The 17,065-nt window shown below is 49.3% G+C and overlaps 1 protein-coding gene across 1 annotated transcript in view; it reads right to left on the reverse strand.

The window, feature by feature from the left end:
- Positions 1-13,754: 13,754 nt before the first annotated feature.
- acsl3b (acyl-CoA synthetase long chain family member 3b) overlaps positions 13,755-17,065 on the reverse strand; it is a 17,244-nt gene continuing 13,933 nt past the window's right edge. The window contains exons 10-15 of the mRNA XM_048252272.1: positions 16,528-16,700; positions 15,609-15,683; positions 15,152-15,343; positions 14,906-15,020; positions 14,631-14,788; positions 13,755-13,813 (exon numbers count right to left, since the gene is read on the reverse strand). Coding sequence (XP_048108229.1) covers positions 13,770-13,813; positions 14,631-14,788; positions 14,906-15,020; positions 15,152-15,343; positions 15,609-15,683; positions 16,528-16,700 — 757 coding nt within the window. The 3' untranslated portion in view covers positions 13,755-13,769. The remainder of the gene's footprint in view (positions 13,814-14,630; positions 14,789-14,905; positions 15,021-15,151; positions 15,344-15,608; positions 15,684-16,527; positions 16,701-17,065) is intronic.

The following is a 17,065-nucleotide window of genomic DNA, read 5'->3' on the forward strand; positions in this document are numbered from 1 at the left end:
GTCCCCTCCAGGGAATCTCACAACGCCGTCATCGATCTGTTTCTTAGCGCCGCTGAGAGTTTGGATTATCCTTGCTCCCTCTATGACTCTTCCAAAAGCCTTGTTTTAAGATAGTCCTACCGTGATTAATAATCTTGTTAATAATTGATGTAATATTAATTAATTAAAAGTGACCTAAGCCCTTGCTAATTCGTCTTTAGGCTGAGACAGACAGCATTTCCACAACTGTTTTGCTTTGAGTATTAAATTGTCCAGACCACTGAGAGACAATCAGAGGATATCACCTCCTAGGTCTTCTAGCATCAGTCTCCTTTGATGCTATTCATAACAACAAGGTCCAACAGAAGTCAGGCAGTCCAAGATACAGCTGCTCACTGTATTTATATATAGTATTTCAGTTTAAACCTTTTGCTCCTTGATCTTTTGTACTGTGCATGAACAGCATCTCTCGCCTTCATGTGCCAGAATAACTCATCCATTGGGCATCAGACAGTGGTTACAGTGGTCTAAACTGATGTGCCTGGTGTTGGTGGACTTTTGATGTGGTGAGGAGAACAGTCAGCTGACAGGACTGTGGGGAGGCAGGCATGGAAAGGAGAGCGTGTTGACGTGAGCACATTGATCACGTGTAGGTGTGTGTGTGCGTGTGTGTGTGTGCATGTGTGTGTGTGTGTGCAGCGTGTGTGTGTGTGTGTGTGTGTGTGTGTGTGTGTGTGTGTGTGGTGTGTGTGTGGTGGGTGTGTGTGTGTGTGTGGTGTGTGTGTGTGTGTGTGTGTGTGTGTGTGTGTGTGTGTGTGTGTGTGTGTGTGTGTGTGTGTGTGTGTGTGTGTGTGTGTGTGTGTGTGTGTGTGTGTGTGTGTGTGTGTGTGTGTGTGTGTGTGTGTAGAAAGAGGGATGGAACTGTGGATTTTAAAGGAGCTTTCCCTCTTCCGCTCTTTATCCTCTCTGTCTTGCTCTCTTCCTCTCTCCTTTCTGCCCCTCTCTTTCCTTCTTTCACAATTACTTGTTCTTTCTCTCTGTCTCTCTCTCTTTCTCTCTTTCTGTATATACAGTATCTCACACACACACACACACACACACACACATTCACTCACTCTGTCACTGCCTGCCAGTTCCACTCATTACCTTTTGCTGATACACGTACACACGCGGACTTGTTCACTTCATTCATAAAAATATCTGTTCCCTGTCTTGACTGGCCACAGACGATGACATCAGCAAAACAGCTCACTGTTTTCTACCTCATATGTCTGAGAGACAGAAATAGAATGTATCACCACAAAACCTTCTCAGTTGGTTCAACATACAATTCTAGAATCAATTTTATTGATTAAGCAAGTGACGTCTGCAGATGTAATAGCAGATGCCATACACATACACCAGCACACACACACACACACACACACACACACACACACACACACACACACACACACACACACACACACACACACACACACACACACATACAGAACTCAAAATGGGATGAAGTATATGAAATGAAATCAACTGATATCATTTGTTACCTTTACTCTGCTGTGCCTATAAATCTACATTAACAAATGATGGCAAGTATTTGAGGAAAACTGGATGAATAGACATGCACCACTGCTATGAGAAATAAAACCACATCCATATACGCCCCCAAGTTAACAGCATCTCTCGTTGCTCTGCACAACACAGCAGCAGCAGCAGCAGCGGCCAGATTTGTTCTGATCCCAGATCAGTTCCGGCCCACACCTGGCCCACACTTGGCCCTGCAGATCTGTGCTTTGTTTGTCACAGAGTCCTCCTTCAACAGGGTGATGCTGATGGTGCTCCATGGTGGATACTCCCTGACAGACAGAAATGAAGACTGCCTCTGTCTCTCTCTCTCTTTCTCTCTCTCACTCTCTGTCTCCCTCTTCCCCCTCTCTCTCTCTCTCTCTCTCTCTCTCTCTCTCTCTCTCTCTCACTCTCACGCGTATGCTAAAAATATCCCCCCACTGCTGGGGGTTGGCTGGCTGGCTGAGGGAGTTGGTTGGTGTGATGTGTTTGTTGACTGTAACAGATGTGCTTGGTGGGACACAGCGTGTGGGCGGAGGCTCTTGACGTGGAGCGGAGCGGCTCGGCAGATGGAGCTGGCTGTCACAGCTCGTCCAGGGTGCAGGAAGATACTTATGGATGTGCAATTAATGGTGGCAACAAAATAAGTGATGTTTCTGTGCAACTTGGCACTGATCCTCTTATTGTTTGTTTTCTCTGGCTGTTACAATGGCCTGTGTACTAACATAATTACGTAGCCGTACTGTTTCATTTGAGCGGTGTGCGTCTATGGCCGGGCAGCCGTGGGTGTGTGTTTTGGCAGCACCGTGGGCAGCCAGTGGATGTGGAACGATAATGAGTCTGAGCCGCCCAGAATAACAAAAATGCAAAGCATTACTCTCATCCATCAGCTGCCTCTTCTCCTCTCTGTAGACATTGGACAGCTTGACAGGCCAGATTACATGCTTGGCCTGGTTGTGGGGACGAGCTGATTTGATTATACTCCTCCAAAAAACATCAATTATCCCGGGAGGAGTTCAGCTTTGTACGCTTCCGCAACAGCCGTGGATCACTGGAGAAGCAGAAACGGCTGGCACCGTGTCAGTGTGTGTTTGTGTGTGTGTGTATGTTTATGCAAATGAGTGCTTAATGAAGAGAGTGCTTCCTGGGCATGAAGTTGAGGCACCGCCTCTACACCCTGCCAACCCTCACTGTTCCATTACAGCTTCTCATCCATCTCTTTCTTTCTTTCCTTCCTTTTCGTGTCGTCATTCTGGCGTTCTTGCTTTTCGTTCCTTCCTTGTTCCTCTGTATGTGATGAGGCTGTGCTGTTACAGTTTTTCTGTCACCTTTGGTGCATTTCTCAAACCATTCTCAACATTTACACCACAGTAACTGCATTTCTCAAAACAGTTTGTGCCAAGAGCATCACAGTGAATTACCTGTAATAGCTTGTGACATGCTTAAATGCTGTCATATTTCTCAAAAGCAAATATTTAAGCCAATAAACATGTCAGTGTCATAAGAATTGCAAGTTCATGTGTCACTATTATGAACAAGATGGTCAAAATGCCATGAGCAATTGATGTAAAAAACAGGAGACAATTATACACAATCAATTGCAAGGATGCACAAAATCAATTGCTGTTTGTTAAAAAAAATAAGGAGATTGTTTTTATGATGTACACAAGTGATTAGATGATGTGGAGATTGGACTAGTATTTTTAAGAATTTCAGTTCTGATCTGAGAAATGCACCAAAGCGAAAAACTGTGAACAGCCTGGCTGGCCAGACGCATCACTCAGTCAGGAGTTTGCCCTTCAGCATGTCGTCTCTGACTGGCATGTGGGTGGGAGAGAGATGGAAATAAAGATGATCAGAGTGAGACTGATAGATAGATAGATAGATAGATAAACAAACAAGGTAACAGAAGAAAATATGTATGTGTGTGTGTGTTGTGTGTGTGTGTGTGTCGGAGAGAGTAAGGATATAATAGTTGTTATTAGTGCGGTGGAGTGGGAGGTTGAGTGCTGTGATTGAGTGCTGGTCTTTGTGAAGTGTCCTCCGACATGGACCTCTACCCAATTATCCTCTTGGATGTTGGACCTCAGGGTCTGCTCTTAACCAGTCTGTCTTAAGGACCCTGCAGGCCTGACTCACGGAGGGGGGAGGGGAGAGAGGCCAGCTCACACACATTCAGCAGAGGAGAGGATGACACACTCTCAGCGTCAGTGGACCCCCACACACATTCCTCCAGAGGGCTTTAACCTACGTACTCATCCTCTCACAACACACACACACACACACACACACACACACACACACACACACACACACACACACACACACACACACACACACACACACACAGAGTTTGTATTTAACACACTTTTGAACAGCCCACAACTGACTCACTCACTGCAGCTCTGCCACACTCCAGAGAGCCAGCTCGCTGTTGTCATGGTGCGGCATCTTTTTCCACCGTCGTCACCATGGTGATCCCCCCCACCCCCCTCTCTGGAAGGGGAGGTGATCAGAGCTGTCACAGGTGTCTACCTAATGAGAAGCAGGCTGCTAATAGTGCAGCTATGTGTGGCTAGCCGCCTCTTTCTCTCTTGCTCTCTCCTCTCTCTTTTCCCCTTCTACACCCCCTCTCTCTCTGTCTTTCTACATGTGTAGAACTCTTTCCTTTTCTTTATCTCTGCCACCCCTCCCTCTGTCTCTGTCTCCAGTTAGCGTGTGCTGACGTTTAGGCCTCCTCCACAAGGAGGAGGAGGAGGAGAGGAGAGGAGGAGGAGAGGAGAGGAGTGGAGACATGACATCTCACTCAGGAGATTCCCCAGCACATTAGGACTCTCATTAGAGAGAACAAATATGGAGACACGCTTGTCAGTGACTTCGATTTCCACACTGCAATTATTTTGTGGTCTACAGCCACACGCCTGCTCTTAAAGTCTCTCTCTCTCTCTCTCTCTCTGTCTTTCACTTTTTAACCCCATCTCTTTCTCTCTTTTATCTCCATTTCATCTTTCCCTCTTTCCTGCCTCTTCTTATACCTTGTATTCCCATCTGTCTTTTTCTTTCTTTCTTTCTCTCTGCTCTGTCTTTTAATCAACCCAAACTCATCTCAATCTCATTCTCTCTCTCTCACTTTCTCTCTGCTCTGTTCATATCTGTCAATTATGATCAAACCTCATTTCTTTTATCTGGCCTCCCTCCTATGAAGCTGTCCATTGGAGGGCCGTGTTTGGCTTTCGCTGTTGGTGCTCCATCCCACACCTGTCTGTACCTTCCACACTGGCCCCAGAGTCTTTTTTTCCCCTCACTCTTCCACCCATCCTTTCTCTATTTCTGTCTTTCTCTTTCTTTTGCTCCACTCCCTCTCTCCTCAGCCATTCTTGCATGCTCACCTTGACTCTGTATGAGTCATCTCGGCGCTTGATGAGTGACGCACTCTCTTACGTATACACAAGCCGGAGTGGGCTGTGCCGCCATGCCTTTAGCCAAGCATCTTTAATGGGTCTTTGTCTTCAGCGAGAGGACTGTGTGGGACTGTGGGACTGTGGGACTGTGTGTGTGTGTGTGTGTGTGTGTGTGTGTGTGTTTGTGTGTGAGTGTGTGTGACTGTGTATTTAATGGGGTATTTGTCTTCAGTGAAGGACTGCCCTCAGCTAGTGTTGGGGTGCTACTCTCTTGTGGCAATGCAGTTTTTACCTGAGAGATGGGGTTCGTCTCTCAGGTAAAAACTGCATTGCCACAAGAGAGAAAGGTTAATAATTGTCACTCAATGGTATATGTTTCAAGCTTTGCTCTTTTCTTTACTTTATTGTTTTGTTCACATCACCAATCAACATTCTCTGACAAATCACAAACATCTCAAAAAGCCAACAGCACCAGAACAGACCTCATTTGAATTCCTGTGTGAATCTGCCCATTAGTGTGAAACGTACGGTTGCCTCATAACACGACTGGCAATTAGCACCGTCTCACCGCAGATGTGGCCTCTGTTGCTCTGTAAGGAAGTACAGCCGTGTGGGCACTGCATGGGCATAACGGCTAATGAGTCAAAGCGTTGGACTCGCCAGGCTCTCTCTCTCTCTCTCTCTCTCGCCTGTGACCAGACCCAACGCGTTTGCGCTGGCACCGTGTGCTGCTGCGTTCGGGGCCGGGCGAGCGGGCATTTTTACAGGGAGACAGATGAAAGTGACCTTTGCCTGCCTGCCTGCGCCCAGTGGGAGGCTTGGTGTTCATTAAAACGCAGGAGCCTCACGGGCGTGGGCAGAGTGTTGCCAACCACACCATGGCTGAGAAACAAAATAGAGAGAGAGAGAGAGAGAGAGAGAAAGAGAGAGAGAGAGAGAGATGCTGAGAGTGGGAGAAAGAGATGAAGGAGAGAGGGAGAGGTAGAGATAGAGAAAGGGAGAGAGGAGAGGCTAGAAGAATCTAGAAACAGAGAGAAGCAAAGAGAGACAGAGAGAGAGAAACATGAAAGAGTGATGTTGGGGAGGTAAGAGACAAAGAGGGGGAAGAGAGAGAGGAAGACAGTCAGGAAGAGTGAAGCCAAAGTACTGAAAGGGGAAAGAGAGGCAGAGGGAGAAGGGAGAGGGGGAGGAAAGAGGGAGGAAGAGAGAGCGGGAGCTAGAGGTGAAGTGGCGTCTTACACACTCTGGCCGTGGTGTGGAGAAACAGTGGGCAGTGCCCTCACCACACAGGAAACAGTCTGTCAGATGGGTGGCCAAAGGTGAAATCAAAGGCACCCGGGGTGAGTGCCCTGATGCGCACAGCGTGTGTGTGTGTGTGTACAGCTTCATATTATTTTGTTTTCACTTTTCTCTCTCTCTCTCTCACACACACACACACACACATACACTGACACACACATTTGTACATACACACACAAACACACACATGTAGTACACACATATACACACACATACAAATGCATGCACACAGCTAAATAAATGGAACACAAATAAATATCTACACATAGTCCAGCCATTGCTTCCATATACTGCATATGTAACACGCACATTGTTCTCCAGTGCTGTGGTCATGAGCCACACCCACTGTGCAATGTGGAGGCTGATTCACCACTCATCTATTTTGCTCCTTATTTTCCCCCTCCATCCCTTTTCTTCTTCTACCTCTTTGGTCTATTCTTGTCCGGCTTCCCTCCTCCCCCCCATCCATATCCTCTTTTCTCCTCTTTTCCTCTCCTTTCTTCTCTATTTTCCTCTCCTTCCTTCTTATTTTCCTCTCCTTCCCTCCGCGGTGGTCTCCCATATTTATCTGTTGTTCCTCACTGCGCTGGCTGGCTGGCTCTCAAAGTGCTTGCCCCTGTGCCGCCCCCCACCCCACCCCCACCCCCACCCCATCCTCTCTCCTCAGCACCCGGCTAAAAATACTCACGGCTGGTGAGTCATCAGACAGACGTATCAATCTCTCGCTCATTCTCTCTCTCTTTTCCCATTCCCTCTCTCCATCCCTCCATCCCTCTTCCTTTCACTCTCCCTTATTGTCTCTTTCTTACAGACACACACACACACACACACACATATTTTTTTTCACATACTCTCTCATTAGGAAAAGACTCTGTCTTTTCCTAATTCTCTCATTCTCTCTTACACTCATTCCCTCTCTTTTTCTCTCTCCAGGGCCTTCTGCCTCATTACAGACCTCACACATCCTGGCTCACCTCACCTCTCAGGAACACAGCACTGTAGGAGAAGCACCTCAGTGTACACACACACACACACACACACACACACAGACAGACACACACACACCAAAACACACTCACAGGCTACAAAGTAAACACATACAAACATACTACAACCGAACCTACACCATTAACATGCATACATAACTTATGTAACACACACACACACACACGCACACACCACAAACTACTACAAAAACACATGCACACATGCAAATTGGGCAACAGCATGGGTGTGATTATAACGGGAACAATCCCATCTTAGTGTGAGGAGAGGAGAGTAAGTAAAAGCCCAGCAGACAACAGGGACAGAGATTTAGCAGTGTCATAGGCTGCATGTGCACACACACTCATTCATGTCACTGCGTCTTCCCAATGCATGGAGGTGCCGTGCACTTGCTACTGCACTCTGCAGACAGGCCTCACCCACCATACTGAGGAGCTTGTGTTATCCTGGACTGAATTTGTGTTTGTTTCTAAGATGCTCTCTGTCACTCTGTGTCTGCGTGTCTGCTATCCAACATGTGTGTATTTATGACTGATGTGTACATATAATGGTTGTGTGTGTTTGTATTAGGCCTGCTCTATGTGTGTGTGTGTGTGTTTGTGGGAGGTGTGATGCTGAGGGAGGAAACAGATCTCATGAAAGAAGATTCACTTTAGTAGAGGTTTAGAGGTTTTGGTTCTAGTCTTTCACAGTGTTCAATGGTAAGTGATTCAATTAAAAAGAGAATGTAAGGCACTGTGATGGATAATTCATTGCGGGAAGAGAACTTGACTTGACTGTATCATTCCAAAACATGACTGCGTGAGTCATATTTTTTGTTTGGCACAGGACCAGGTCCTGGAGCCAGTCCACAGGACCAGGTCCTGGAGCCAGTCCACAGGACCAGGTCCTGGAGCCAGTCCACAGGACCAGGTCCTGGAGCCAGTCCACAGGACCAGGTCCTGGAGCCAGTCCACAGGACCAGGTCCTGGAGCCAGTCCACAGGACCAGGTCCTGGAGCCAGTCCACAGGACCAGGTCCTGGAGCCAGTCCACAGGACCAGGTCCTGGAGCCAGTCCACAGGACCAGGTCCTGGAGCCAGTCCACAGGACCAGGTCCTGGAGCCAGTCCACAGGACCAGGTCCTGGAGCCAGTCCACAGGACCAGGTCCTGGAGCCAGTCCACAGGACCAGGTCCTGGAGCCAGTCCACAGGACCAGGTCCTGGAGCCAGTCCACAGGACCAGGTCCTGGAGCCAGTCCACAGGACCAGGTCCTGGAGCCAGTCCACAGGACCAGGTCCTGGAGCCAGTCCACAGGACCAGGTCCTGGAGCCAGTCCACAGGACCAGGTCCTGGAGCCAGTCCACAGGACCAGGTCCTGGAGCCAGTCCACAGGACCAGGTCCTGGAGCCAGTCCACAGGACCAGGTCCTGGAGCCAGTCCACAGGACCAGGTCCTGGAGCCAGTCCACAGGACCAGGTCCTGGAGCCAGTCCACAGGACCAGGTCCTGGAGCCAGTCCACAGGACCAGGTCCTGGAGCCAGTCCACAGGACCAGGTCCTGGAGCCAGTCCACAGGACCAGGTCCTGGAGCCAGTCCACAGGACCAGGTCCTGGAGCCAGTCCACAGGACCAGGTCCTGGAGCCAGTCCACAGGACCAGGTCCTGGAGCCAGTCCACAGGACCAGGTCCTGGAGCCAGTCCACAGGACCAGGTCCTGGAGCCAGTCCACAGGACCAGGTCCTGGAGCCAGTCCACAGGACCAGGTCCTGGAGCCAGTCCACAGGACCAGGTCCTGGAGCCAGTCCACAGGACCAGGTCCTGGAGCCAGTCCACAGGACCAGGTCCTGGAGCCAGTCCACAGGACCAGGTCCTGGAGCCAGTCCACAGGACCAGGTCCTGAGCCAGTCCACAGGACCAGGTCCTGGAGCCAGTCCACAGGACCAGGTCCTGGAGCCAGTCCACAGGACCAGGTCCTGGAGCCAGTCCACAGGACCAGGTCCTGGAGCCAGTCCACAGGACCAGGTCCTGGAGCCAGTCCACAGGACCAGGTCCTGGAGCCAGTCCACAGGACCAGGTCCTGGAGCCAGTCCACAGGACCAGGTCCTGGAGCCAGTCCACAGGACCAGGTCCTGGAGCCAGTCCACAGGACCAGGTCCTGGAGCCAGTCCACAGGACCAGGTCCTGGAGCCAGTCCACAGGACCAGGTCCTGGAGCCAGTCCACAGGACCAGGTCCTGGAGCCAGTCCACAGGACCAGGTCCTGGAGCCAGTCCACAGGACCAGGTCCTGGAGCCAGTCCACAGGACCAGGTCCTGGAGCCAGTCCACAGGACCAGGTCCTGGAGCCAGTCCACAGGACCAGGTCCTGGAGCCAGTCCACAGGACCAGGTCCTGGAGCCAGTCCACAGGACCAGGTCCTGGAGCCAGTCCACAGGACCAGGTCCTGGAGCCAGTCCACAGGACCAGGTCCTGGAGCCAGTCCACAGGACCAGGTCCTGGAGCCAGTCCACAGGACCAGGTCCTGGAGCCAGTCCACAGGACCAGGTCCTGGAGCCAGTCCACAGGACCAGGTCCTGGAGCCAGTCCACAGGACCAGGTCCTGGAGCCAGTCCACAGGACCAGGTCCTGGAGCCAGTCCACAGGACCAGGTCCTGGAGCCAGTCCACAGGACCAGGTCCTGGAGCCAGTCCACAGGACCAGGTCCTGGAGCCAGTCCACAGGACCAGGTCCTGGAGCCAGTCCACAGGACCAGGTCCTGGAGCCAGTCCACAGGACCAGGTCCTGGAGCCAGTCCACAGGACCAGGTCCTGGAGCCAGTCCACAGGACCAGGTCCTGGAGCCAGTCCACAGGACCAGGTCCTGGAGCCAGTCCACAGGACCAGGTCCTGGAGCCAGTCCACAGGACCAGGTCCTGGAGCCAGTCCACAGGACCAGGTCCTGGAGCCAGTCCACAGGACCAGGTCCTGGAGCCAGTCCACAGGACCAGGTCCTGGAGCCAGTCCACAGGACCAGGTCCTGGAGCCAGTCCACAGGACCAGGTCCTGGAGCCAGTCCACAGGACCAGGTCCTGGAGCCAGTCCACAGGACCAGGTCCTGGAGCCAGTCCACAGGACCAGGTCCTGGAGCCAGTCCACAGGACCAGGTCCTGGAGCCAGTCCACAGGACCAGGTCCTGGAGCCAGTCCACAGGACCAGGTCCTGGAGCCAGTCCACAGGACCAGGTCCTGGAGCCAGTCCACAGGACCAGGTCCTGGAGCCAGTCCACAGGACCAGGTCCTGGAGCCAGTCCACAGGACCAGGTCCTGGAGCCAGTCCACAGGACCAGGTCCTGGAGCCAGTCCACAGGACCAGGTCCTGGAGCCAGTCCACAGGACCAGGTCCTGAGCCAGTCCACAGGACCAGGTCCTGGAGCCAGTCCACAGGACCAGGTCCTGGAGCCAGTCCACAGGACCAGGTCCTGGAGCCAGTCCACAGGACCAGGTCCTGGAGCCAGTCCACAGGACCAGGTCCTGGAGCCAGTCCACAGGACCAGGTCCTGGAGCCAGTCCACAGGACCAGGTCCTGGAGCCAGTCCACAGGACCAGGTCCTGGAGCCAGTCCACAGGACCAGGTCCTGGAGCCAGTCCACAGGACCAGGTCCTGGAGCCAGTCCACAGGACCAGGTCCTGGAGCCAGTCCACAGGACCAGGTCCTGGAGCCAGTCCACAGGACCAGGTCCTGGAGCCAGTCCACAGGACCAGGTCCTGGAGCCAGTCCACAGGACCAGGTCCTGGAGCCAGTCCACAGGACCAGGTCCTGGAGCCAGTCCACAGGACCAGGTCCTGGAGCCAGTCCACAGTCCACTGGCATCCAGGGTGGGAAAGTAATGTTTTCTGTTCTCTTACGTTTAGCGAGTGAAAGGGTCGGTTCAGTAGAGAGAATGCTTGATGATTTTCCTGGAGTTACATCAATATTATAGCTTTAGATTAAGTGTATTTAACTATTAAATGTTTATATTTACTAAACCAGAGAAGATATGGAACAACTACAAGTAAATAAACTTGTCTTATGTACAAGCTTTTGTGTGGAATATTCCCGATATATGCCCCAACTCAGGAACATTAGAGCACTTAATCAATTCAATACATCCAACTCAAATGTGTAGCGCTTGGGTCCAACCAACTCTTCACCAGCCCATATACCCACATAGCAAACCGTGGACCACCTGATCAAATCTTATACTGATCACCACCACTTCATAAAAGCTTGGTGTGTGTGTTGAAAGCCCCTCCCCAATTTCATTGCATTTCAACCATGCACAGATAAAATAATGACAAAATCTAGTAGTAAAAACAAGACAGGCCCATTGACATCTCACCACGGATAAGGCTACACTAGTCAGGAGTTCCTAACGCCCACTTTCATTTGAAGAAATATTTGTTTTAAAAACACTCTAGACATTCATGCCTTTAGTGGGTCTATGTGTGCGCTTCCATTACACAATTTGGTATATTGCACATTCAAAATTAAACTTTTTGTATTTGTAGATGGTACGAACTGTTTCTCGACATATGAGAACTATTAAGAACGAGTTTTCGATGGCTAAAAAGAATATCTAGGGTATGCTTTCTGTACATACGCAAGTAATGACAATCCTTAAAACATCTCTAGAATGGACAAAAATGTCTCAGTTTATTCTACAACAATTTGTTCCCTTGCAAATATCCATGCAATACATTGGTCACTGGTTACAGAATACATGGCATCATGTTCAGAAATACATTTAAAGACTTATGAACAGATGGAAAATGTAAAGAAAATTGTTTTGTTTACATTTTTGTGTGACCTGTGTACCCATTTTGGGACGTAAGTCACAAGGAGATTGAGGATATTTCAGTTACATGAGGAACCGTAGTAAGTTAACATTGGCTGACAAATGCACACACACACACACACACACACACACTTCAAAGAGTGGGTCTAGTGACCCACACCTGCATATACTCACACACAGACACACAAAAGGATTTACTTCAATTCGCAATTCGTGTTTCCACTCACAGACACATACACAGACTGATAGGCCGCCAAAGGCGCGAGACGAATACACACACAATCACACCTTACTATGCAAATGTCATCAGCTTGGTGGCAAGGGGGGGGGGGCTTGATTCCTGCTGGTTTGTCCTAAGTAATCTTCATAATGCTCTCTGTATGTCACTTGAGTCCAGGCATAATAGAGTTGGTGACCTGCCATCGTCATGGCAACGTGGCCATCAGTCCCAGTGAGTTCCCTGTCCCCCTCAGGCACATAGACTCCTTCATATGCAAGCACGGGAGTGCACAGTATGGTACAATGTTATAGTACAGCAACTTAGCATATTATTATTTACTATTATCAGAACAGTCAGTAAACAGTTAAGCGTACAGAGAACAAAACAGAGTGAAACAAGCAGAAGTATTAAACAGCCTTTGGGAGGGTATACAGGTCGGCGAAAAACGATTGGGAGAGTAACAGAATGGAGAGAGAGAGAGAGAAAAAGAGAGAAAGAAAGAAAGAAAGAGAGAAAAAAATAATGATTAATGATGGAGGAGGCCATTCATGCCTGATGAGGGCAGATCAGGGCTTTTCCAAAAGGTGCCATCACCTGGTGCTGTTCAAGCGAACAAAAGACTCACCGACATGTGTAATGCATACACCAAAACAAAGCAAAATAAACAAACAAATAAACATAAAAACACAAAAAGCATAACCGTCAAACAAAGTAAAAAAAAAAAAAACAACAATGAAGAAACTCATCTTTTTCCCTGCACATGCTCAATAGTGGAAAAGAGAAAATGGAAAAAAGAAGGGAAAAAAGAAGGGAAAAAAGAAGGGAAAGAAAATCCATCTGGGGAAGAAAAGAAAAAAGGAACCAACGAGACAGAGATAGCAGTCAAGACTCCACATCCTTTTTTAACGAGAACAGCAAAACCAAAAGAGAGAGAAAGCAGGACGAGGTGCGAATGACTCAGCCGTCTGGCCACACGGCTGCCTGGAGACGTCCGTTTGAGCGACAAACATCCCACTCAAAGGGGGCGGGGGGGTGCTAGGCTACAGCTTCTCCCTCTTTTTATCGCCATCATTCTGTCTCTCTCTCTTGCTCTCTCTGGCTTTCTCTCAACCTCTGACTCTGTCTGTCTCTCTCTCTCTCTCTCTCTCTCCCCTAGTTCACGAAGTAACTGTGTTTTCCACGGATTCAAGTAACTCCTACTCTTTCCCCTGTCACGGTCACTGGTCCAGTCCAAGTTCGAGGAATAAGGAGGACGAGGAGGAGGAGAAAGTGTGTGTGTGTGTGTGTGTGTGTGTGTGTGTGTGTGTGTGTGTACGCTAGTGTGTGTGGCTCTCCTTACACCAGGGTGGGGCAGAGGTGCTGTGTGGAGAAGGCTTCCCCCACCGTCTGCCAGCGTCACTTGCCCCCATACATCCTCTCGATGTCGTCCTGGTAGTGGGACTTCAGCTTTGGGGCTGAGCTTGAAGGCTACGCCGGTCTCCAGGCCCGCTCGGGTCCCAGGCTCTGGCTCAGGCCCGGATCTTCTTGGGGATCTCAAAGCGCTCCATGTTTGCTGTGCGAATAAAGAGGAAACACCATCATGATTGGTCACAGTCATCATCACAGTGATCCACAGAGGTCCAAATGTGAAATGGTAAACAAGAAAACAAATCACACAACACACAGCACGGTCTCAAGAATCTGAAATAGATTTAAGACTACCATGACTCACGATCACAGATATAAAAAATAAAATAAAAACCTAGTTACTATATGAAAGAATTTTCATTTAAAAAACATTCAAAAGTGAACGGCAGTGCGCACAGCAGCATAGTCTGAGGTGCTCTGTGCTGTGAGGGGCTGTGCAGACACACACGGTCATGATCACACAGCACTCCACATGAAGTACACTACACAGCAGCGCCGGCAGGAGCTCACACCCACACGGTTATTTCTGGGGCCCAGCGTGGGGGAATGGGGAGGGCTAAGAGCAGTGGTGCACACTCAAATAGGAAAGACCGAAAGGTAGTGGTGTTTTTGTCGAGCTGTGTAAAGGTTTTAGACGGTACGCTTAGTTGTTTCTATTTCAGTAAGCTGTCCGACGACGTGTGTCCAGTCAGAGAATATAGGGGTTTTGTCTGGCCTGCTTTTTTTAAATCATCTGTAAAACCCTTGTTTGGAGTCCTTGACTGAGCTTAAACAAAGCCATAGGTCTGAACTGATGAAGTATGTTTTCATAACACATTCACCCTCAGAGACACTTGTTCTGCATTTTATCGCCACAGTTGAGGGCTACAAGTTCCCAACAAGTGACCTTGTGACTGTGAACTAACGGACCAGAGAGAGCAGAGTAGCCGCAGGGCTGCTGCAGTGTACTCTGGGATAGGTACCTGTGACGGCGGCGTCGGTGATGACGCGCAAGACTTCCTTCTCCATGACGGGGCTGTTGCACACCTCCTCCCACGAGCCCCGCACACCGCTCTGCTCCGCCAGTGACGTCAGCTGCTTCTGGTTGGGCACCACGAAACTGATGACGTACGACTGGTCACTAGGGAAGAGAGAGAAGGAATGGAGTTGGACAGTTGCTTGGAATGTGCGACTGTAAGGCATTGGAGGTTTTTGTGGGCGCGTGCGTGTGTGTGTGTGTGTGTGTCGGTCTCCTTACCTGTTAGCATAGGCACAGATGTTGTCAATGAGGGGGCAGTTCTTCAACACGGCTTCCACCTTTCCCAGAGATACGTACTCTCCAGCCTGCAGCTTTACAAGGTCCTTCTTGCGGTCTGATCACACACAATCAGTCGAAGTTAATTGGCATGATTTTTCCTACATTTTGGTGTTATAGCACGCCCTAGTGGACGAGCTCTGTATGACCCTGAAAACACTCCTTTGAAGAGAGTCCTGCTCCACTCACCGATGATCTTGAGGCATCCGTCGGGGTGGAACTCCCCGATGTCTCCCGTACAGAACCAGCGCTGGCCATTCTCATCAACAAAAAAGTCCTCCACTTTCTTGGCCTCGTTCTTGTAGTAACCCATGGCAACATTTGGGCCCCCGATCAGGATCTCCCCTCGTGGGTTGGGTTTGTCAGTGCTATAGTAACCTCCTGGAAGACAAAGCAAACTGTTAAATGACCAAAAACATCACAAATATTTAAAAAATGGGGAAAGAAGGGGGGGATGTACAGGGCAATTATTTGCCCTTTTTTTAAATTGCATTCCATAGCTTCGCTCAGCTGCTCAGAATGTGTTGTACACTGTTCAGTTTCGACAGAAAAAGAAAAGAAAAGGACCTTCAACGCCTTACGTTGCATAGTTACAAAGACAGAAATGACCTTCGCCCAACCACCACCACACAATACTGCTACTCACCCTCTTCCCAGTCCTTCAGTTTGATCTCAGAGCAGACCAGTGGCGCCCCCACCCTTCCTGTGCTGAAGTCACACACTGTGTACACACACACACACACACACACAATCAAACACATATTCAACCTGGCAACGCTCAATGATGTGGTTTGCTTATCTCCCTGGCACACAACAGCATTGTTCATTCCCATGGTTCCATGGCTCTAATGTTTGCATTGTGCTTCCGGCTGAGGTCAGACACACTCTTCTTATCAGACTCAGATAGTCATTAGTTACTACCCACACTGTGGGGTTGGATAAGGAGTCTCCTGCTTCCTTCCTTCCTTATTATCCTTATTATCTATATATTATTAATTTAACTGCTTTAATGAACTTTGCCCTCGTTAACTGCTTATTTGTAAAGCTCTTTCAATTAGCATTAAGTCTGAATTATGCTATATCAATAAACAAGTCTCACAAGACTCATTCTCCTAACGCCTCTTCTGGCACAAACCTTCACCCCCTCCCTCCAACCTTGTTTATTTCATTATGTTTAGCACTAAATAAACTTCATCCAGAGGCTGTGGGCTCATGGCTGAAAAACCCTGAGGGGAACGTGGCTAAGAGGAATTTGGATATTGAATACTTTTCCGGAACCAGTTTGTTTATGTTCTAGGAATGACTCATGAGGTAAGATGGCACCTAAACCTGGCTTTGCGAGGAATCGTTAGCCCAGTTAAAGCTGGGTTGTATCTTTTTGTTTTGAACACCTGAAGAAGGCTGTTCAGTCGAAGGTGTTAAAATATGTATGTAGAAGAACATACAACGCTTCTTTTCCTCTATCCAAGGCTAGAGACCAAAATGGACAAGGCTTTGATATGAGGTGTGTGTGTGTGTGTGTGTGTGTGTGTGTGTGTGTGTGTGTGTGTGTGTGTGTGGTGCGCTGTCGCTGATGGTGCCCGCTCCACAGGTCTCGGTGAGGCCGTAGCCCTGTCCCACGGGGCAGCAGAAACAGATGTTCATGAAGCGCTGTGTGGCGGCCGAGAGGGGCGCTCCACCCGACAGAAGCAGACGCGTGTTCCCCCCAAGCAGAGAGCGTACCTTATTAAACACCAGCCTGGACCACACACACACACACACACACACACACACACACACACACACAATACACAATATTAATAATAATTACAATAATTATAATAACACACACACACACACACACACACAGGGAACATTTGTTTATGGTACATTCAGAAGGTATACTTTGCATAAAACATAAAAAATGTTGCATAATCAAATGAGTCTACAGGACTAACGGCTGATATGGACATTACCAAGAGTCCAGGCCATAAACTGACCAGTCATCAGCATAAAGAAAAAGAGCAAAAGAAACATGAACCCATTGCAATACCAGGACGTAAGCATCAGAGGCTTATAACAGGCCAAGAACCATGATGGGGAACCCAAAACAAAAAAAAAGAG

This window comes from Alosa alosa, chromosome 1, assembly GCF_017589495.1.
Source record: "Alosa alosa isolate M-15738 ecotype Scorff River chromosome 1, AALO_Geno_1.1, whole genome shotgun sequence".
Taxonomy (NCBI): domain Eukaryota; kingdom Metazoa; phylum Chordata; class Actinopteri; order Clupeiformes; family Clupeidae; genus Alosa; species Alosa alosa.